The sequence below is a fragment of the Suricata suricatta genome, chromosome 2 (genome assembly GCF_006229205.1).
Source record: "Suricata suricatta isolate VVHF042 chromosome 2, meerkat_22Aug2017_6uvM2_HiC, whole genome shotgun sequence".
NCBI lineage: Eukaryota > Metazoa > Chordata > Mammalia > Carnivora > Herpestidae > Suricata > Suricata suricatta.
In genome coordinates, this window is record NC_043701.1 from 172910725 (window position 1) to 172934112 (window position 23388).

At 50.9% G+C, this 23388-nt stretch overlaps 1 protein-coding gene across 1 annotated transcript in view; it reads right to left on the minus strand.

Annotated features, from left to right (window-relative positions):
- Positions 1-23388, minus strand: part of HSPA12A (heat shock protein family A (Hsp70) member 12A) — a 163227-nt gene that overhangs the window by 23721 nt on the left and 116118 nt on the right. Inside the window, exons 3-6 of the mRNA XM_029932652.1 lie at positions 10259-10344; positions 8646-8773; positions 4755-4941; positions 2307-2411 (exon numbers count right to left, since the gene is read on the minus strand). Coding sequence (XP_029788512.1) covers positions 2307-2411; positions 4755-4941; positions 8646-8773; positions 10259-10344 — 506 coding nt within the window. The remainder of the gene's footprint in view (positions 1-2306; positions 2412-4754; positions 4942-8645; positions 8774-10258; positions 10345-23388) is intronic.

The window sequence follows — 23388 nt, forward strand, 5'->3', positions numbered from 1 at the left end:
AGAAGAAGAAGAAGAAGAAGAAGAAGAAGAAGAAGAAGAAGAAGAAGAAGAAGAAGAAGAAGAAGAAAGAACGAAAGAACAAAGGAACGAAGGAAAGAAAGAAAGAGAAAGAAAGGAAGGAAGGAAGGAAGGAAGGAGGGAAGAAAGGAAGAAAGGAAGAAAGAGAAAGGAGGGAGGAAGGAAGAGGAAGAAGGTACTTGAATGAATGAAAGCACTATTACGTTCTCACAGCTTTGTTTCCCTTGAGCCCTATTTCTAGAGCTCTATTCTATTTCTAGAATTCACTAAATTTCTCCTAGTGATCACATAATACCAAATGCTTCTAAAGTTCCCAATTCCTTTTGGCTGAAGCTCGGCGCACACATCTGGTTTGCGCCCACACGTCACGCGCCCGTGGACGCTGCATGGACAGCTGTAGTCCACTCAGACACCAGCCGTTCTCCCACATCCAGGTCCATCGCTGCACAAACCTTTGCAACAGTCATCCTAGGGGTCACTCATACGTCAGCTGGTTCCGGAGGGATGGGGACAGCAGCAACCATTTGCCCAGAGTTTACCGTGCCCAGTCCTGAGGGAGGCACTGCATGTCTGATTTAACATCAACCCACAAGGTCCACGACCTGCCCCACCCTTCAGATTAGCGAAATAATTAAGCACCTTGCTCGAGATCACACCGCTGCTCCGTGTGTCTTCTGTTCATCTTTCTGGTTTTTTACTGAGATATAATTCACATACCATAAAATTCTTTATAAAATTATTTTAAAAATTATTTATTTTACGAGAGAGAGAGAGAGAGAGAGAGAGAGAGAGAGAGAGAGAGAGAGAGAGAGATGGGGTCCGGGAGTGGCAGAGAGAGAGAGAGAGAGAATCCCACGCAGCCTCTGTGCTGTCAATATGGAGCCTGATGCAAAACTCGAACTCACTAACAGTGAGGTCATGATCTGAGCCAAAATCAAGAGCTGGACACTTGACCAACTGAGCTCCCCAGGTACCTTTGCAAAGTCTCCTTTTTAAAGTGTACTGCTCAGTGGATTTTAGTATATTCACAAGGTTGTGCAACCCTCACACTATCTAAGTCCATCACCCCTGCAGAGAAACCCCATACCCGTTGGCAGTCACTCCTGTCCCCTTCCCCAGCCCCTGGTGACCTCAAATCTTCTTCCTCTCTCTGTGGATTCGCCTACTCTAGCCATTTTGTACAAATGGAACCCTGCAGTATTGTCTGCCTTCTCTCACTCAGCAGACCACGTTCAAGGTTCATCTCCGCTGTCCTGTGCGTCAGCGCTCTATTGCTTTTTACGGCTGAAAAATATCCCATTGTATGGTAGACCCCACTTAGTAACCTGCACACTGATGGACAGTCGCATTGTTTTGCTTTTTCATTAATGCAAACGGCGCCCCTATAAACACTCATGTACAGGTTTTTGTGTGAATATATATTTTCATTCTTCTCAGGTGTACGCCGAGTGGTGGAATCGCTGGGTCATATGGTAGCTCCGTGTTTCACCTTGAGAATCTTCCAGACTTTTTTTTCATATAGTTTATTGTCAAGTTGGTTTCCATATAACACCCAGTGCTCTTCTCCACAAGTGCCCTCCTCCATGACCATCACCCCCCTTCACTTTTCCCCTCCCCCTTCAGCCCTCAGTTTGTTTTCAGTATTCAAGAGTCTCTCAGGATTTGCATCCCTCCCTCTCCCTAACTCTCTTTCCACTCCCTTCCCCTCCCCATGGTCCTCTGTTAGGTTTCTCCTGTTAGACCTATGAGTGCAAACATATGGTATCTGTCCTTCTCTGCCTGACTTACTTTGCTTAGCATGACACCCTCGAGGTCCATCCACTTTGCTACAAATGGCCATATGGCATTCTTTCTCATTGCCATGTAGTACTCCATTGTGTATACATACCACATCTTCTTGATCCACTCATCAGGTGATGGACATTTAGGCTCTTTCCATGATTTGGCTATTGTTGACATTGCCGCTATGAACATTGGGGTACATGTGCCCCTATGCATCAGCACTTCTGTATCCCTTGGGTAAATCCCTAGCAGTGCTATTGCTGGGTCATAGGGGAGTTCTATGGATAGTTTTTTGAGGAGCCTTCACTCTGTTTTCCAGAGCGGCTGTACCAGCCACTCTTCCAGACTTTTCCACGGCAGCTCCACCATTTTCCGTTCCCACCAGCAGGGCACGGGGGTGCATCCTGCCTTCTGCATGCCGGTCCTGCGTGCCCTTGGGGTGTCCCCGGCCCCCCCCAGCTGGCAGGTGCACTCCCCCCACCACAGGGCACCTCCACACGCCCTACCTTCAGCGCCTGCTCCTTGAAGTACTGCAGGGCATAAGCGAAGATATCAAGGGCTTTGACTTTCTTGCCATTTGCTGCCGTCAGGTCTGTATCCATGGTGAGGTCCTGGTGGGGGAGAGGAGGGGGGGTGAGACCAGGGAGAGGGGACGTACCTTGTAGCTTCAGGAACTGCTACCTGGGGGGCCTGGAGAACCCAGTGCGTCATATTTCTGTTTCCCGATATTTGGTAGACAAAGACAGCATGTCCCCCCCAAATAAGCCTGGCAGCACTGTCCCCATACTCTGTAGGGGGCCCCTGCTGTTCCCTTCAGCCCCTCCCACCGCTTCTCCATCTTTCCCTCCCTCCCTCCTGTCCTCTCTCTCCTGGATCCTCATGGGACAGAGGTCTCAGCGCAGTGACAGGGTCCAGGAAGGGAGAAAAGGCAGCAGGCACCACTGCAATTTACACATTATTTCCACACTTGGACACACACGGTCACCCTCAGCAGCCCCCCTAGCGGAGGCCTAAATAATCACACCAACTCGCTGGCGTGCAGGATGCTCAACAGACATGAAGCTTTGATTTCCCACGGAGCTGCCAACCAAGTCACCAAAATAGAAGAGATCCTATTTTTAAGGCTTGTGCTTAATCCTCTGGGGAGCAGTGCATCACTGCTCCTTTCCTCTGCCAGAAGCTAAAGCAGTCTGGAGGGTGCTCTGTGAGCTGCTGGCTGGACTGGGTTTATAAAAAATGACAGGAAAAGTCCTCACAGGGCAGAGATGGGCAGAGAATGAGACCGAACATCAGAAGGAAGCTCCCAGGTCAGCCCAAAACCAACAGGCTCATTACTACTAGGAGAAAAAAAAAAATCAGTGGGGCCTCCGGATCGATCCTGGCTGGATAATTAGGCTTTGCCTTTAGAGCATGAATGGGCACGAAGCTACTAAACCAGCCTTGTGGAGCCTGTCAGCTGTCCTGACCCATCGGCACAAACTCACTCTTCCCAGCCAGCCACCTCCCACCCCTGGTGCTCAGCAAAGACATTCCAGATTTGGGGAGGAGACTCCCAGACTCAGAGAGGTGGCCAAGCACCCGGAAGCCATAGGCTCAGAATTGAAAAAAACTCAAAGCTGGAAAAATTCCTGGGCTCTCCACCTGCACCAGATTGCCGTTCAGCACAGAATCCCGTCAAGTGAAAGGATGCATTTCTGGCCGAAGTCTGTCTGCTTCACAAAGAGACAACCACACCACGGGGCACACAAGCCTGGGAGGCCGGCTGCAGGCCGGCTGCCGGCTGCTGGGTTTCCATTAACATGTGTTTTGTCATCTGCAAGCACTTAACAGCCGAGAAGGAAAGCAATAATGGGGGCTGGCAATTAACTAGAACTTACCAAGCACCAGTCTAGCTCTAAGAGCTTTGCATATTTCGATTCCTTTAATCCTTACGACATCCCCTGAAGAAGGCACTGTCAGCGTCTCTATTTTACGGGAGGCGCAGAGAGGTTAAGTAACTGGTTTAAGTATCTTGAAGGTGGCAGAGGCAGATTTAAATCCAGGCCGCCTAGTCCCAGGGTTTTAAACAGCATCGCCATCCTGAATCTCTAAGTACCAAGAATTAAGGTAAACTGATGGGATAAAACACTCAAACTGAGAAGAGTCCTATCTTGTGGCCCAAATCTTTCCATGATGCCTGGGACGGGGGCCTAACTAGTGGAGAGAGCTTATAGGACTGGTATCCTGGGAACAGAACTGCTTTGGGAGCCAAGCCTCCAACAGCGGGGCGCTTGAGTTCCTGAGCTGCCCACTTCCCTACACAGAGAGTTCACGGGCCAGCTGTTACTTCTTTTATTAATTAAGTAATTAATTAATTTATTGAGAGAGAGAGAGAGAGAGAGAGATGGAGAATATCCCAAGCAGACACCACACTCAGCACAGAGCCTGACGTGAGGCTTGAGGTCACAAACCATGGGATCATGACCTGCGTCAAAATCAAGAGTCGGATGTTTAACTGACTGAGCCACCCAGGCTCCCTGCCAGTCATTAGTTCTACACTGGTTAGTTAATAGCCACTGCCCCGGGTCCCCCAAAGTCCCTCCTTCAGAATCCCCAATCTCCCAACAACCCAGCAACCGAAGGGGGGTCTCCTGGTATGTAGCCACTCCACCCCCACCGCCCCCTACGCCTGCACTCCAGCCAGAGTCCACTCCCGTCAGTTTCCAAGGCAGACAAGCTGTTAAATATTCTGAATGTCTCTCTGCCCACGTGTGTATCAGAAAGCGCTGTCTCTTCCACAAAAGTGTTGAGAATGCCTGGTCATTTCCAAGATCAAAGTTAATGGATGTTAATGTCTGCTTGGGAGAAACCTAAGGGTTTCCTGAGTTGGGAAGGCATCCCCCTGACCCCCAAGGCTGAGGAACGTTGGCTCTCCACTGCAGAGGACCCGGGGCCAGGGAGAGTCTCTCGCTTACCCCAGTGGTGTGCAGCTTCATCTTGAACTTCTCCAGGTACAGCCACTGCTTAGCCTCGTTGGGATCCAGGTCATGGTAGAAGTCCCTGGCGGCATACCCAAAGCTGTGGAATTTCCTCTCAGGGGTCAACAAGATGGTGGTCGGGGTCTTCTGGTTGGACACCCCAGGGTCGCCTCCTTCCCATCGCCTGACACCAAGGAAAGGCAGAGGATGTGGGACCTTCTCTCATGAGTCCAGTTCAGAGAGCAGTCATGTGCACCTACACGTGCATGATTCTTATAGGTGTGCGTACTCCGGTTCAGCTGGCCAGGCAGTGATCGGAGATGTGACTTCAGCTGGAAAGCAGTACGGAAGGGGCAAGCACCCGGTTCCTGCTCAGTAATAAAGTCTGCTTAGACCTGCCACTCAGGGTTTACTGAGCATCTACTCTGTGCAGGTGCTGGTGACACAGAGATGAAACATTTATGACTCTGCCTTTGAACAACTCACAACCTAGTAGGTTATGTCTTTTTGGGGGAAAGAGGGAGTCTGTTTTTTTTTAATTTGCAAGCACTCAAAGCAAATCTGTAGCTGGCTTGTGTCCTCTCTAAAACAAGGTAGGGTATAAACAAATACATAAATACCAACCTTATCACATGGAAACGAGGGACCCAGGAAATGCCCTGGGGGTCGGAGAAGGCAGAGGTGCCAGGTGGTGGGACAGAGGAAGAATGCAGGGCTCAGGAGAGGCTCAAAGGACTGACAGAGAGCCAGATCTTGAAGGAGGCAAGGGCACTGCAGGCTGCTCAGAGGTGGGTGAACCCAGGGCATTTATGGGGCTATTAAGTGACTGTGTGGGGTAGAGAAGGTGTGTGTAAATCGAAGTGTGAGAAACGAGATTGGGAAGGTGTTTGGAAGCAGACTGAAGAGAACCCTGGGGAGGGAGAGACGTAATCAGTGAGTACCAGGGAGCCACTGAAGGTTTGAGGGCAGAGGCATGGCAGAATCAGAGTTGTGACTGAACAGGGCAAACTGAACTAGACAGGAAGCCAGGAGGCTTAGGAGGAGGCTCAGGCCTGTTCTGGGAGCAGAGACAATGAGGCTCAAACCAGGGTAGAGGAAAGGGGTGGAGGAGGACGAGCCGTCCCAAGGGAGAATCGGGCTGAATGGCAACGGACTTTCCAACCTCAGAGCCTAGAGGAGAAAGCGCCCTTCTCAGAAACCTGGAGCCCTAACCAAGGAGGGTGTGAAACCCCAGGTGAGCCCGCTGACATTGAACCCCCAGGATGGGGTTGAAGATGTAAGCCTGGCATTCACAGGAGAGACCCAGGAGGAAATAGACGTGGGTGCCTCCCTGGCAGAGTGACAGCCACAGTGACAAGGTGGCAGGAGAGCCCTGATGGGCGCAGTGAGCTGGGAAGGGACCATGTCCTGCAAGGCTGTGTTGAAGAGGAGAGAGATGAGGACAGACCGACAGGCAGAGGCTGTGCGATTAGGTCCTGGAACTGATGGGAGGGCAAGTGGGTGGGGCAGGGGGTAGGTGATACCCCAGAGAAGCTTCCTTCCTCCTCTCAGGTAGAAAGAAGGAGAATATGAAGGAGAGTGGAGAAAGCAGCTCCTCCCTCCTGCTCTGGGGCCACAGCCGAGAAGCCACGGGGGCCTCGGGGGCCAGGAGGCTCTCTTCTCTACCAGGTCCTGGCCCTGCGGCTGGCTCCCGTGCACATGACCACCACGAAGAGTCCCTGGTGGCGACACACTTGAGGAGGGGAAGTCGCCTTTCTCCCCCCCCTGCCGGGAAGGGGGCAGGGCACCTGGCTGAGCCCACACCGGCTCCTGTCACAGCATCATTAAGCTTCGACAGCACCACCACAGTCCCGGGGGAGAGCCGGCCTGGCTTTGCCATGCAGGTGGGTCTGGAGCCATCCCCGGCAGGTGCCCCAGCCAAGCTCCATCAAGATGCAGGCTTCCACCCAGGGAGAGCTCCCCATGGCGACCCCACTGAGTCACAGGGATGATCACCACCGCGGCAGACACCGGGCACCTAGGCCAGGGTGACACTCCAAACACAACCTCTCAACGAATGGACTTTCTGCTACCATTAACACTGACGTTTTCAGTAGGCAATGAACCTCCTGACTTTTTCCCCTTCCAATTCTGATTCTGCCATTCCTCTTAAAATACAAAAAAATAAACTTTCTCAGTCATTATTTTGTCAGTCTGTGTCGTGGTGACGCTAACATGTTCTGATTGAAATAAAATTCACGTGGAAAGTCTCTCCACAATCTCTACAGGAACTGAGATAATGTCTCTACACAACCTGAACGCCGCTCCTAACTGTGCGAGAATTCCTCCCAAGCACGTTCAATGTTATTTCTGCCCTTTTTCCCCCAATTTTCAATGTAAGAGTATCCTTTTGAGACATTTTTTTTAATGCTTTTTTTTTTTTGAGAGACAGAGAGAGACAGTGTGAGCAGGGGAGGGTCACAGAGAGAGGGAGACACAGAATCCGAAGCAGGCTCCAGGCTCTGAACTAGCTGTCAGCACAGAGCCTGATGTGGGGCTCGAACACATGAACTGTGAGATCATGACCTGAGCTGAAACCGGACGCTAACCGACTGAGCCACCCAGGCGCCCTTGAGACGTTTCTTAGAACAACGATGTAGAAGCTAATAAACACTGGTTCTAGCTTTCCGTAGTGCTCTCGTCCCTTCAGGGTTTCACCTCTGGGGACGACAGAGCAAACCCCACAGCAGGTGTCTAGCTAACCAGGGGCAGATCCTGTTGACAAGTGGACACAGAGGGCTACGCTGTCATCAGCCTTCTCTACTAGAACCAGCTTTTCATTCTTTCCTGATGATATGACACCCACGGGTCTCCGCAGCCTCTTAGGACATCTAAACCGAGATTGGGGTGAGGGTCACTTTGGTTTCATGACTTCGGTCTTAAGCAGCACGCTATAAAAATGCGCAGGCTCTTACTCTGAGAGCGATAACGAAATCCCACAATTACCAGCTAAAGGAGTGGGGGAAGCCAATCACAATGCATCTTCAGAGCCGTCCTTGGATTTGGAAGATCAGAGTGATCAACTCCTGGATCCCAAAGCTTGAGGGGTCACACACTCTGCAGGAGGGCCACGCGCCAGACCTGGGTCTGTCATGACAGACTAGAGTCCTGGCAGACAATCGGTCATGTGTGCTGATGGGGCAGATGAGAGGGTTCTAGGCTGCTGTGTGCAGGATGGGGATGGGAGTGGAGGGAGGGGTGTCCTGAGCACAGAGTGTGTCCCAAGAGACCCTGGGTAACTTCAGGATCATCCTTTAGGTTCACTTGGCTGAAGGTCCCCCCCCCCACTTCTTCTTAGGCATGGTGCTGTCTCTGGTCACTGTCGTAAGAATTAGCACCTTCTCTCCTCACATTTCACTACGTGCTAAGCCCTTGGTGGGAAGTCTCATTTCATTCACACACACACTCTGAGAGGCAGACACTGTCCTTATCCCCATTTCACAGATGAGGACATTGAGGTTTAGGAGGCCCGGCATTCGTGGGAGCTCACACAGAATGTGGCCGAGCTGATGTCTGGACCTCCTCCATTACAGACACCCTGAGTCGGCACCTCTTGCCCGAGCCGCCTGCTGGAATAACCCAGGCCAGGTTTCACATGCACCGTCCAGGCCCTTCTCCCGACCAACTGAATCAGATTTAAACCAACGCTTTTATAGACCAGGAACCTGGAGCCCAGAGATAAGCGTGGTTTACCCAAAATAGCGCAGAGGGTTTGGGCGGAGCTGGGCCAGAATCCAGGACCCGCCTGCAAAGGGCCACTCACCTGCTCCTTAAACTAACTCCCCTCCACCGGTGCACTGACTGGCACCTGCACATGCCCCCCCCCCACCCCCTACCCCCAGCACCCACCTCATCACATGGATACATTCTGGCTCCTTGGTGAAGCTGTAGGCATAGCCGCTGGACGTGGTTCCAAAGTCAACAGCCACCACCACGAGAAATGTCTGCTGCTCCGAGACGTTCGGGTCAGCGTCATTCTGCAGAGACACCGGGGAAGGTGTGGGGGCTGGGGGAGGGGGTGGCCGAGCCTGGCTCTCAGGAGGACACCCCGGGGGGTGCACCCGGATGTGCACCCACTACAGACAGAATTCTGGCTCAAGTGGGCCGCACAGTGAGCCCTGTGGAGAAGGCAGGCCAGCTCCCCACCTGGGTGGCGCAGGGAGAAATGGAGGTGTCCCCCGAGGGGCCGGCGAAGCTGACAGGGTGAAGTCACTTGCCTACAGCTTGCCCACCACCCCCCTTTATCAACTGCTTATGAACATGACAAATTATGGAAGTTCTACCATCCAGTCTGGACACCCAGGGGCTCCATGACTGACTCAGTCTCCCCCTCGCTGCCCTCCCTGGGTTCATGTGCAGACCTCCAGATGCTGCCCACCCAGAATGCTCTGCGCTGCGGCCTGGGTGCACCCCAGGGGAGCACCCCATCTGCTCGGGTGTGCTGTGAGTGGGATGAGGGCTCCGCAAGGCAGGACCCTCGCCATGGGGTCCTGGAAGTCCTGTCCCCTCAGGGACCAGAGATGTTCCTCAGCAGTAAGTGAGTGGGTCAGGCCATTCCAGCCTTCCAAACCTTTTTTATGCTTTTCTTTTCCTTTTTTTTTTTTTTTTAGCAGTGTACACTTGTATATATCCATAAAACTCCACATTAGACACCAATACATTGGGGGGTTGAGGCGTATTGTTTAGAGAAGGGGGTGAGAGGCCCACCCATCTGGCCTCTCCTCCCTGGCCCTCATGCCCACACACCCCAGGGGGGCCCTGAAGCTCGTACAGGCAGCCTTCAGGGTGCAGAGTTTGACGGCCTGCAGTGTGAGGATCCCGCCATAGGCGGCCAGCCTCCCGGGTCCCCCAGGACTGAGGAAGCTCCAGGACACTGAGTAAGGTAAAACCCGGCGGTTCTGGGAAACCCAGGACAGGCTGGTACCCGGGAAGCTACCCTCCCCGGGTACTTCTCTCTGGTTGAACAGCTGCTTGAACAGCTGCCCCACAAAGCCCATCTTTCCAGTGAGGGGTCAGGTGGGCGCAAATGCCCAGCCTCCAGCCGCCTCACGGAGCAGGTGTTCTCTCCCGGGCCGGCTGTGGTAGACACGAGCCCAGCCACAGGGTTCATGGTAGGCTAATAGCCACTGCATTTCACTGGGCTACCAGCCAGATGTGGCTGCTTCCTTCCAGAAGGATGCCTCACCATGGTCTCTGCACCCTCGATCTTGAATGGGCTGATCCCACCCTGCCTGCTGCCCACCCAGGCCAACAGCTCCAGGAGCACCAGCCACCCCACAGAAAGCCTTTCCAGAAGGCCCCAGGTGGGGAAGGGGCGGGGTGGGCTCCCACGGCTGGCTCCAGGACAATGAGATCTCCACCCACGAGTGTGAGGGGCCGCCCAGCAGCCTGTCTCATGAGAGCACGTCCAGAAAGCAGACGTCATCAGCACACAGCCCCACACATACACACGCATTTCTTACCACAATATGGGACGGGGACAGTGGCGTTATTCCTGTGTCCCCCAGGCTCCGGGCCGGAGACGAATATGCAGACGTGGGGGCTGTTTCTGAAAGGAAAGACATGACCTCCTTAGAAGCTGAGCCCCAGGGGTAGAAGGACGCTTCCTGACTTTGCTGCAACAGGTGAAACTGCGCCAGAAAGCCGGCTACCGTTGTAGGCAAAAGCAGAGAGCCTGTCCCGGCACGCCCTCGTATTTGGTATTTAAACTTGACCGAATGAAACGTTCTTCTTCTCCCAGGGGCTGCCAGGCCTCTCGCTATGCGCCACCCAACTCCCACTTGGCAGAGATGCTGCCCAGTCTCCCCGTGGCCTCAGCTCTAGGCTCGCGTCCTCTAACGAGCCGGTTCCTAACCCGGGCCCCACGACGGACCAGACGAACCTGTAGACACCTGTGCAAACTTTTGTGTACTTTTTTTTTTTTGAAAGAGTCTCCAGAATGCTCAGGTTCCCTACCCTACCCCACAGACCAACAAGCCCTCTTATGGGAACCCAGGACAGGACTGCAGCTTCCAGAAAGAACGTCCTTGCTTAGTGGACACGTCCCCTCCTCCCCCTTCCCTCCGGCATGAGGCCGCATCACACCACGGAGAACTCCTCTCTCTTCGGTGATACTGAAGGTCTTTGACATCCGATAAAAAAAAAAAACACAGCAGAATGACAGGTGGGTCAGCACTCCTGGACCCTGCACATGGGCCCCACGAGGTCACACTGGAGAAGAGCCACGAGCAGAGCAGACGAACATCATTTCGTTGACTGTCCTGCTCCTCTCGCGATTATTCTGGGGCTGACTTTTGTCCAGACACCTTGCCAGAGCCCAGGGGCTCTCCCCCAGAAACAAGCACCCCGGGAGAAGTGCTTCGGTCTCACACTGCTCTCCCTGCCCACCACCCAGGACCAGCGGGGCTGCAGAGCAGCGGAGCAGGGGCGGTGGGCTCCCACCATGGGGACAGTGGCCGACCCTGGGCACCTTCCAATACCAGGTGTCATCTGGGCTGCTCTGCAGGAGCAGGAATAATACCCGGCAGGGGGAAAAGAAAATGGGTAATTTGCTAAAACGATACTTGTGGTCAAGGAAACCTGGAGGGTGTGAGGTGTCTGAGAAAGCCTAGATGCTTCCACGGGAGGACAGGAGGGGCTCCGTCTGCTTCTGCTGCCACATCACTTTGGTGACTCCCACACGCTTACTGATTTCTGTTTTTTCCTGCTTGGTGAGAGCTCAAATAGCATCACTCCAGCAGGTGCCAAATGGGAGGAGGGAATGAAACGAATCACGGAAGAGTGAATGTGAGGCTTCAGATCTGCTCAGCCACCTCCGCTTGCTGCAGGCATACGGTCTCTCTGCCTGCCCACCACCTCCCCCCACCCCCCCACCCCCGCCGGAGCCTCAAATACCAACCCCTGGGAGAAACGTGCGGAAGCCAGTTAGTATAGCGGCCGAAAAAGCACCTTGCTGGGCAAAGAACTTCACCAGTCATTTCTCCAAAGAAGATATACAAACGGTCCATAAGCGCATGAAAAGATGGTTAGCATCGCCAGTTATGACAGACATGCGAATCCAAACCACAATGAGCTATCTGCTTCATGCCCACCAAGATGACTGCTATAAAGAAAAAAACAGAATAACAAATACTGGCAAGAATGTAGAGAAACTGGGGCCCTTGTAGCTATCTGGGAGTGCAAAATGGGACAGCTGCTTTGAAACATAGTTTAGCGGATCCTCAAAAAGTCAGATACAGAATTACCATGTGACGCAGCAATTCTACTCCTCGGTGCCTACCCAAAAGAGCTGAAAACAGGGATTCAAGCTGGTATATGCCTGTTCGCTGTGACATAATTCACAAGAACCAAAAAGTGAAGACAAGCCAAGTACCCATGAACAGGCGAGGAAACGAAATGCGGTCTGGCCATGCCATGAAATATTACACAGCTGTAAAAAAGAATGAAATTCTTACATACGCTGTATCACGGAAGAATGGAGAAAACATTATGCCAAGTAAAATAAGGACAAATATTGTGTAATTCCCCTTGCATGAAATCTCTAGAATAGGCAAGTTCATGGAGATGGAAAGTAGAGCAGAGGTTACGGGGGTGGAGGAGGGGAGAAACACGGAGCGTGGAGTTTGAAAATAGTGGTGATGGTGGTTGTCCAACTCTGTGAGTGCAATTAGTGCCCCTGATTTGTACACTTAAAAGATGTTAAAATGGCAAATGCTGTTATATGTACTTCATCACAATACAAAATGCTGTTATATATACTTTGTCATAATACAAAAATGCAACTTACTCATCTTAGAGGGAAACCAATTTCTGATTCCTAGTAGCACCCATGGGTTGCTGCTCTTGAAAAGAGAAGGGAGATGGAACCCCGGCTCCTGGCCTAGCCTGCTGAAGTCCACTGTCTTTGCTAATCTCCTGGCCAAGAGCACCCCCTTCCATACAACAGGGAGAATCCTGCTCTTCGCTAGGGAGCCCAGCCAGATGGTCCTTCCCACCTGTCAGCAAGGAGTCTGCCCCATCCACGGCCCCTTGGGCAGCCTGCAGAGATGCCATCCAGCCCCGGGAGCCACCTTGTCTCCACCTGCTACCTGCAAGGCCCGCGGCCATGTGTCCACATTTGCACAGAAGGTCTTGGAAGGTACCAAATGTCTAATTGCCCAGTAAATCTGGTGTTGGCAATTAGCAAACAAGCTATTATCTGCAGACAAGCCGTCCACCCCGCTGTCTGCTCGGTTCTAATTACCCCATCACTCAGCTTTTCCCAGGGCATGTCCCACTGACTTGCAAAAGAGCATGTGTTGGGCCACACGTTGAACACATGCCTTTGGGCCCCCAGAGGACTCCAGGACACATGAGGACAAGAACCGAGGATTTGTTCGGTTCTCCCTGTCCCGCCTCCACTCAGTCCCTTACGGAGCACTCAGTCGGGCCTCGAGGCAATTGAATTTCATGGACTTTCTCCATCAGAAATGAAAACGCAGCTGTACCATGTGATGATTTAAAACTGATTTGCATAGAAGGCATGAAGAAGTAACATTTCTGTAGATGCATCCTTATCATGCACGCCCACATCTATAGCTCTGCATAACCCAAATCAAAGATTCTTCGCCAGTGAAGGTGTACCAATCTAGCACAGGAGTATACAAAGTCTGCAGTGACAACACTGTCCTATTTAACTACTTAGTATGTCCAAGGCGTGCTCCAAAATTCATGGGGAAAAGAATATGGAAAGCCTACTGCAGGTCCTGAGGAGTATGGGCAATTTCTAGTGTGTTAATGATCTGAACCAAGCTGGAGAGCTCTTGTTCAATGGGTAAATAATTAGGAATAAACAGAATGGGGTCAATGGAATATTATTTATTGATCTATGGGTATGTGACAGGGATAAAAGGTGATATATGGAATGCCTATATGCACAAGGCACCTGCAGACTGTCCCACTACTGCTTATACAAAGGCCATAATCCACTGTAGGAAATACCAACTGTCACGAATTATGGGCCCGTTTATGCTTCTCCATAACGCCACTACACTAACACCGGCCCATGACTATGCCCCCCTACATAATATTCCAGTGCAGGACACCCGGAGGGCCTTGAGCACATCGGGCACAGAAAAGCAAGGCAGAGCTACATGGAGATTTTCAGAGTGCAGGCTTGGGAGAGAGAAAGGAAGCTGATGAAAACAGAATGGACACCCCTCTGTGGAGGCAGGGAGAAGAAACTGGCAAACCAGAGATGAAAGAGAAATACTCCACCAGGAAGTGTCATCACGGGCAGCGCTGAGGGCACTGGGAGTTTTAAGAAAGTCTGCACTATTTCAGCGACATTAAATAGACACTCGCAGCATCTTCCATTCCAAGCACTAAGTCACCCTGAAATGCGGTAACACAGAGGGATTTGATGACTTCACATCACCAAATCAGAAAAACACTGAACGTTGCAAGAATGCAGACAGTCAGCCCCAGACCTCCGGTAAGCTGAAGAGGAAGAGACCCTGAAGCTTTCTAGTAGAGCAAGAGAAACCGTCAGGTCTCCTTTGCTATTAGTTTCAGATCATTTAATGTCTCTTCTTGTTTTGTATATTTACTACGCAATTTTTTTTAGTTTGTGTGAATATAAAATAAGTTGATGAGGTGTTTCTAGGTTCACTCAACCTGGGACTCATCTTCCAACACATTTTTCAACCAAGGCACTTTTTTTTTTTACAGCAAAGAGGGGCATATAAATAAATGAAAATATCTTTGCAGCAAAGTAGAGGCTATAAATAAGTAAAATATGGCTGAGCCCATAAGTCTCCTGCCACAGAATTTTCCTAGAACCCCACACCGGAGACTGGAAGAGAAACTAGTTGAATTTGCTAGGTTAATACTCATCACTTGCCTTAAGGGTGTGAGAATTAAGACAGATTTCATCAGGGTTCCTGCTATAAAATGCCAGCATGTAAAATTCAGACACATCTTTATTTGCTCCTGGCTCTAATGGCTTTAATCAACGCAGACGTTCTTAAAATAAAAAATAGTCTGGATAAGAAAACGTCAAAGCCAGCCATAATTCATGAACTTGCTTGTCGTTTTTCTCTGCTGGAGACATTAGTCAGCAAATGGCCGTGAGCAGAATTGTAGAGTTTCTGAGATACATAAAATCGATCCTCCTCCATAAATACAACATTAAAAAAAAAAAAATGAAGACTGAACCCTTGGGCTGACTCTATTCTAGAAGGCTGTAGGCTGATATGTGAAAAGACAGGTGGTCTCAACAATAACTCCCAGCTTTTCCACTAGGCCTTCTTTCTAGCTTTCAGATTCATGTATCTATCAAACGAATATCAATTTCAAGAGGATTTTTAAGGTCTAGTCCTTACAATGTACAAAATGCAATATATATTTTCATGTCTTTCCCCTCCTGGCTGTGAGATAACAGGTATTTGCTGACAATTACCTACAACCAGGTTATTGGAAAAAAGCTCTCCCTTTCTCTCTCCCCTTCGATGCCTTCCCTGCACTGTCATCTTTGAAAATTGATCAGCTCAAGGTCATGGGTAGGTGACGGGCAAAGATCTTTTAGGAAGGAAAATAAAAAAAATTTATTACCCTCTAACAGGCTTCATGGCTAGCTGAACTAATGCATTATCACTGTAAGCTGAACTTCCATTTCAGTAAATAATTTATGGGTTTTTTTTTTTTTTAAATCACCATGGTTGATGTCCAGAGTAAATGGAAATTTTATTGGCATGAACTGGGAGACCCTCCTGGCTACAAAGAACACTGAATGTAAACTAGCTGCTCTCCAGATGCTAAATAATAATTATGGAAATGAGTATTTACAGCGGCAGAAACCACAGCACCAGGCCGAGAGACGCAGGCTGCACCAGGCCCATCCTGACACTGGGTAGCACCCTCCTCCAGTGACCTACCCCTTGGGATGGCTTAGGAGATGAGGTGCCCCAATGAGAGAGAACTGGGGCAATTGGATTTCCCCAGAGACAGTGAGTCCCCCCCAACCAAGTCCCTGCGACCCCAGACCACGAGCAGGATGGTTCACATGCACATATGCATCCATGAGGAAATGGTTCCATAAGGAAATGGTTCCTAGACCAACAGGTCTTCCTATGAACTTCTGTGACTTATATCCAGCCACCTCACAGCCCTGAGCCCTGGAACCCAGCATTTGGAGGGTCCCTATCAGATCACCCCCTACATGGCATTAAAATATTTCTGTACACCTGGCTTCAGTTCCACAGACCTTGGGCTCATCTGAGCAGGGCCACGTTTTAATTCATCTCTGATTCCTCAGCTCCTTATTATTTGAGTCATAGGCACTCAATAAATGTTAAGTAGGTGGGTGGATGGATGGATGGATGGATGAATAAAAGAATGGATGGATGGACAGATGGATGGACGAACAGATGGACAGATGGATGAATAGATGGATAAATGGAAAGATGGGTGGGCAGATGGCTAGATGGATGGATGGATGGATGGATGGATCTATGGAGGCATAAAAGAATGAATAGTTAGATGGATAGTTAGATAGATGGATAGATGGATGGGTGGGTGGGTGGATGGATGGATAGACAGACAGATGGGTGTTTATATGTATGCCCATAAGTAGATTCAGGTATCCACAGACTTGGAGTGCTACAAAGGTCTTTCCCAACTGAGGCAATGACCTCCCCCAAGTCATAATATTAGTAATACATGTGTTGAGTTACCTCCAACAATGTGGAATCAGCTCTCAAAGCACCCAGACTTGCCTCTCTCCTCAGACGTTCCCTTTGGTCAGTGGAACCACAATGGTTCCCAGACAGGTGTCCTAGGCTCCTGCCTCCCGTCTTACTGCGTTCCCAAGCTGAGTCATTCCTGTGAGAGATTCTTAGCATCTCTCACATTCACTTCCTCCTCTGGAACCTCACCGCCACAGCCTCGGTCCAGATCCTGCTACCCTTAACAAGGCTCCCACCTAGCGTCTCTCAGATTCCCTGCTCCAAGTCTGCCCCCTCAAACTCATGCTCCCCTACAGGCAGAGCCATCTGGTCACACCGAGTTCTGCCCATAGAATTCCACCATTGTCAGGGCCTTCAATTCCCATATCCCACAAGGTGGAAGTCTAGCACACCACCAGCACCGGGCCCTCAGAAGTCTACCCCACCTTCCTCTCTGGCTTCTTGTCCTTCCATTGCCCCCCCGCCCCAGCCCTGAAACTTTTCACAGAGCCTAGAATATCTGTGCTTGGTCCAGCCTCCATACTGTGCCCAGAGGGCACCCTGCTTCTGCAGTGTCCTCCGAAAGTCAGCCCCTCTGTTTGAGGGCGGAGAGTTTTCCTAGTGTTCTCAGCCCGGGACTTATTCATGAGAACCTGGGGGTGAACTGACAAAACCCAGACCGCTACAGGAAAAGTGCCGGGTCTCTCCCAAAAGTGAATTATGAGGAAAATATACAGGAAAGGAGGGCAAAGCTATAGATCAAAGAGTCTTAGACTTGAGCATCAGAAGCACCAAGAGGAGTGCCTGGGCGGCTCAGTCGGTTAAGCGTCTGACTTCAGGTCAGGTCATGATCTCATGGTTCGTGGGCTCGAGTCTCACGTCAGGCTCTGTGCTGACCGCTAGCTCAGAGCCTGGAGCCTGCTTCAGATTCTGCATCTCCCTCTTTCTCTGACCCTCCCCTGCTCACACTGTCTCTCTCTGTTTCTCAAAAATAAATAAAAAACATAAAAATATTAAAAAAAAAAAAAAAAAAAAGAAGCACCAAGAATGTTAAACAGGTTGTGAGGCCAACCCCTACTCCAAAGTGTCCACTTTGACGGGTCGGGGACAGCTGAGACTTTGCATTTCTAATGAGTTCCCACATCAACCTGACCAGCCCCAGAGACAGACTCCTAGAGCTTAAAGGATGCTTAAGAGACACCAACTCCAGACACTGCAATGCGTGGACTTTTATTGGGTCATGAATCAAATGAACAAAAGAAAAGAGCAAGTCGAGGGGACAGACACGTCACCAGCTGGGGCTGCATGGCCAAGGGGCATGTCTCCTCAGAACCAAGACAGCTTAGGGACACGAGGGGCAAAGCCAGGGTTGGCTCTGCTGTTCAAAGAACAATTTGTAAGGGACACGGATGTCTGGCGAACGCAGAGGTAGGGACACTCACCTCTCTGGATACACCTTCTCCCTCTGCAAATCCTCAGAGCCTCTATCACTATGTTTCAATAAACAAAGGACATAATTCATGAGAACGCCCCTGAAACAATAGTCCCCACTTGCCATGTGCTGAACCCCTCAAAGGGGTCATAGGTTTATGTATAGTTTTGACTCCAGGCTCTTGTACATGTTTTATTCAAACTCACATTCCTATTTTGAAATTATTAGAAATTAACAGACCCAGAAATCTATCAGGAAAGCCATCCCATTACTCATGGAATGTGAATTCCACGCCAATCTAATGCTTTATAGGTGTAGCTCACGAAATCCTGCTGTATGAGAGGGGCTGTGAGGTATTGTCATTATTCCCATTTCACGGATGAGAAAAGCAAGGCCCAGAATGCTAAGAAAGGAGCCCGCACTGTCAGGATGCTGCCCAGCTGGACAGAGCTCTCCTGTCCTTCCTCTGTGGGCCCGTCCTATGCCCACTGTCACGTCTCCAACAGGTGCCACTGCTCATGACTGGTGAAACTACAAGAAAAAGGTTAAGGTAAATCCTTATTTCACTGATGAGCAAACAGTGAGAGGAAAGTCAGGAGGTCATGATCACAGGGCTCTTCCAAGCCCCAGCTGGCAGGCTGTGCCTCCAGGCTCAGAAGACTGTGGGGCTCATACTTCCTTGGGCTAAGAAGCCCCATAGCACTCTCCAGTTTTGAAAGCCGTAATTCTTCAAATCCAAAGATCAAGGCGTGGCAGGGGCTGTTGACAATATGGAAGTTAAAGGTACAAGTTCAGGGTCAGGAAGGCTTGAGTTCAAATCCCTGTGTTCAGATGCACGACGCTGCGTGAGCTACTTAATTTCTCAAGAGCCTCAGTTTTTTCTCCTGGAAACTGGGGGTTGGGGGGTTCGTGATGATGGTGATATATTTTATAGGGTCACTATAAGGACAAAATGAAATAATACCCATAAGCCATGGTGCGTGCATGGCAAGCATTCAATAAATTATAGGTGTTATTTATTATCATTACCGACATCATCATCATCAAACAGGTCCAATGGCTACTGAGTAACAAACAGGTCATGTGCCTACACCAGGGGACGAGCAAGCGCCCACATATGCACAAAGTCAGTAAATGCATTTGCTTTCAGCGGTGCTTCTCCAAGCTTGTTAATCAAGGATAAAAAGACCCACCGGACAGAAACTTGGCACATGGAACCTTCAGGAAACCTCTTAGTGACGGGAAACAGGGCTGGTGCTGCCACGGGTGAGAGAGACTGTCTGGCCCCAACTTCATTGCTCAGCCCATCTGCTCCCCCCACAGGGGCACTTTCAGAAGGATGGAGGAGAATCTGGAAAGCCACATGCCCTGCTCTCGTCAGGGAATTAAATGTGAGCTCTCCTATTCATTTCAAAACTGAACAGGTAAATGAAGAAGCTGTCTCCCACCCCAAGGAAAAGATCCCACCTGCCTGGGCCCCCGAAGACCCCGACTGAGGCTTCCCCAAGTTCTATCACCAACAGCCTTGGGACAGCTCAGTCTCCAGAGGCCACAGCACCGTGGGGCCAACTGTACAGAAGTGAAGACAGAGGCAGTGCCGTTCTGGCCCGCTGGTCTCATACTGAGTGGGACATCTCCCCTCCCAAACATTCACCTTCTGTCCCTGGGGAGGGGAGTGAGGGGCAGAACAGGAGGTGAGGGTGGGGGGGACAGACAGCTGGCTCACCCCCTTCAGCTGAACCTTCCCGATGAGGGAGAGTTGTGCGTCTTCAGCCAGGAAGGGCTGCGCTTCGCGCCGGTGCACCCCTAACCGGGGAACCAGAGCGCAAACTTGTTAACAGAAGAGACAGTTCCCGCACTGCACAAAGGCACCTGCCTCGGGGGAGGGGCGTCTCCCAAGCAGGGCTGCACCCATCCGTAGGTAGGCGGTGCCATGTTCTTACCACAAATGTGCCATCCCAATCCATGAAATGAAGGGCTATCTCACCTTTTTCCGATTGGTGCACCCAAGCAGATCTCTTTCTAATTCATCTCCAAGTACTGTAAAAGTACTTAATAGTTAAACAAGAAAGGTAACACCTCATAAGGTACTGAGTTCCCCATCACTAGAGGGATTCAAGCTGAGGCCAGGAACCACCGAGCTGTAGAAGAGTAACAGAGGGTCAGAAAACCTGGGAGCGCATGGGAACTAGATTGTATAGATGCGTGACACCCATACTGTCCATCAGGAGCTATGCAGAAGCTGTGCGCTGAGGGGAACTGGTCCAAATCCCAGCTCGGGTACTTACGGGGCTTGGTGGACCCACTGATGTCCACCCCAAATCCATTTCTCTCTTCTTAATTAACCCTAAATTTTACATGACTAGCCCAGGGGGTAGAGGAAGGGGACCTTTCCCCAGACCTAGGGTCGATCCTGGGTGATCTGAACCAATCACGGCAAAACCCTTCCCCTGCCAATGACAGAAGTGGGAATGGATTTGTGACTCCCAGTTTTGGCCCATGGAGCATGAAGGAAAGAGAGCTGGGGGGCTTCTGGGAAAGAGATATTCTTACTCTAAAGACAGTGCCCAGGAGAAGAGCCGTGGGCATGTAGCGGCATGATACCAGCAGCTGTGGGTACCATTCTGCCACCAGCCCAAGATGCAGATGCCGCCACAAGAGCCTCCATCCATTCTGGAGGGGCCGTGAGCTGCCAGACCAGCCAGCCTTGGAGCTTGCGGGGCTTCTGGACTTTCCATTCCGAGTCATAACTAATTCCCTTTTTTTCTGAAAACAAGATAGAGTCAGGTTTTCCATGCTTCGCAGGTAAAAACTGACGCATGACTGTGCAACCTTAAACAGGTTACTGAACTTCTCTGTGGCTCAGTTTTCCTTCTGCATTAAATAGGATAATAATAACCTTTACCTCTCAGGATTAAGGAGGATTAAATAGGAATAATGCAGGCAGAGGTGTTAACAAATGTAACTATTATTATTTATACAGTGTCTCATTTTATCCTCACGAACAACCCGATGAGGCAGCTAATTGGTTATCAGTCCCATTTAACAGCAGAGGAAACCATGGCACAGAGAGGTTAAACATCTTCCTGAAAACGCACAGTCATAGGTGTCTGTCTCCAGTGGCTGAGATCCTTCCCTCCACCACATTCCAGCCCCGATGAGGTTCCAGAACTCTGTGACTGGCCAGCATCTGTGCCCTGGGCAGCTCACGGCACCGCGCAGGGAACAGTGAGAGCTGTAGGGGGTCAGAGATGAGGGGGGGGCTGCAAATGGGCAGGAGTTTCTTTCCAGGGCAATGAAAATATTCTGGGATTTGACAGAGGCAAAAGTTGCACAGCCATGGGGCGATACTAAAAGGCACTGAATTATATACTTTAAAAGTGTACACTTTATGATATGTCCATTTTTTTATGCTGTGAATCTCAACAACAACAAAGTCAAAGAGCTGGTAGAAACCACTCTGTAAGGAAAATTGTCCCCTGTCCCCCCTGCACTCAGGAGCGCAGCCTTCCTCCCTGGAAGCAGATATCAGTCACTCCCACCCACCCTGGCCGCCGCTCCCGCCAGCCCTCCCTCCACCCCTGGGCAAAGGCCGGCCTCTCTGCCTGGCACAGTTGCCAGCAATTCTCTCAGAACTTATCCAGTGGCAAAGCCGGCTGCCAGTCTCGGACTCTCCGAGCGGGCCAGGGGCAACGGCTGGCCCTGGCCTCTCCCCAGGCACCCTGCGCTTTGGCAACATGTGAACAGGGGCACGGAGCAGGGACAGTACCCTGGTCTCCAGCTGTATTTTCACTTTTCCCCTAGATGCTCTGTAGCCGCCTGCTGGCAGGGGCTGAATGCCAAGCCCTGTCCTGACGGAGGGCTGCAGATGCAGGACTTGTCAGTGCTTCCTCCCACAGATAGGCAGCTTCAAGGCATTCTGGAATAAATGTCAGAGGATGCCCAATACTCAGCAGCCCTAGCCAGCCCTCCTGTGGGACTCACTGCCCCGTCTTGTCAGGAGGGCAAACTATCAGCATGAGAACACTCTTCTGTGTAATGACTTGGATGTGCCAGGGTCCTGGGGCTGGCATGTCTTCAGGAATCTGCCTGAGAAATGGCTGCCTCCAGAAGACAAAAAAAAGAGAGAGAGAGAGAGAAGGCAAATGCCCCAACGGGCTCAAAAGAGCCCCCAGGGAGGCCAACTGTGGACCATCCACTGCAGCCTGGACAGGGGGCTTCCAAGGGGGTAACGCACAGGAGGGAGGGTCCCTGGATGCTGACCACCCCGGGAATCACGTGCCCCTCAGCACAGGGGCCCTGCACACGGAACATTCCTCACACGGTGGCAAACACTGCCACGTTAGCAGCAAGGAGAGAAAATCCTTTCAGAGATTTCTAAAGACATTTTAAGTTTCAAATCCACATTCTTACTTTTTTTTATACGAAACCTACAATGATGGACTGATGCTCTTACAAAGAAAGAATTAGTAAACTGGGTTAAGATATTGATTAATTTTAGACTTTGCTAAGCTAAGCATGCATGGCAAAATTTCAAGAGAAACTGCTCTTGCAAGGATTTAAAATAGAGTACCTAGGTCCAGGGTGGTAAAGTCAAATAAAAACAAAGAAAGAAAACCGATGAATAAATCCCCAAGGACCAAATGTGCTCCAAGTCTTTCCCCAGGGAACAGAAAGGCCACGTAACAGTGCTTTCTGGGGCAGGAGGTTTACTTCCTAAGCCTGCTCCACGGAGCAAGGGGGACCTCCAAGCCGCCGGACCCCCGGTGTCTCTCAGAATGTCTCACGGCTCCCTTGCCGCCAAGCAGCTTTGATGAGGTGGGCAGAGCCTTAATATACTGCATAAGTATACGTTATAGACACATGAATATACTACATGAATCCCCAGGAAATAATGCGCATCCTGTGTTTAGGGGCCCCAGGGATGGCCCTAGCTGCCCACACACACCAGGGCGTGCATGCTTTCTGGGCACGAGTGGGACACGTGGCCTCCAGGACCCCTGGTCTAGCCACTGCAGGGCCTGATCGGCAAGAACCGAGGTCCAGGGAATGGGACTTGGCGTGCTCACACACACACACACACACACACACACACACACACTCACACCACCAACCACGGACGGCCAATTGCCCAAGCTGGGGCCTAGGAAGGACTTCGGGACATCCACAAGCCCAGGTGGTTTGTCTGTGGCTTGTCATTACTGCTGTCCCACAAGCCTGTCCCTCCCACCACGCAGGCCGCCTGCTTCATTAAAACCAACATTGTGCAGGGACAACCTCTCTGACTGCATTGTTATCTTTAACACCTCCTTCTGGAACTCAATTAGTCAACAGCCATCTCCTCTGCAGAGCAGAATGCTCCAGACTCAGAGTGACTCCCCGCAGGCCCACCCCCACGAAGCGGGGAATGTCTGAGCGCAGGGTAGTGACCTCCCGTCTGGGGGGCGACCTCCAGGAG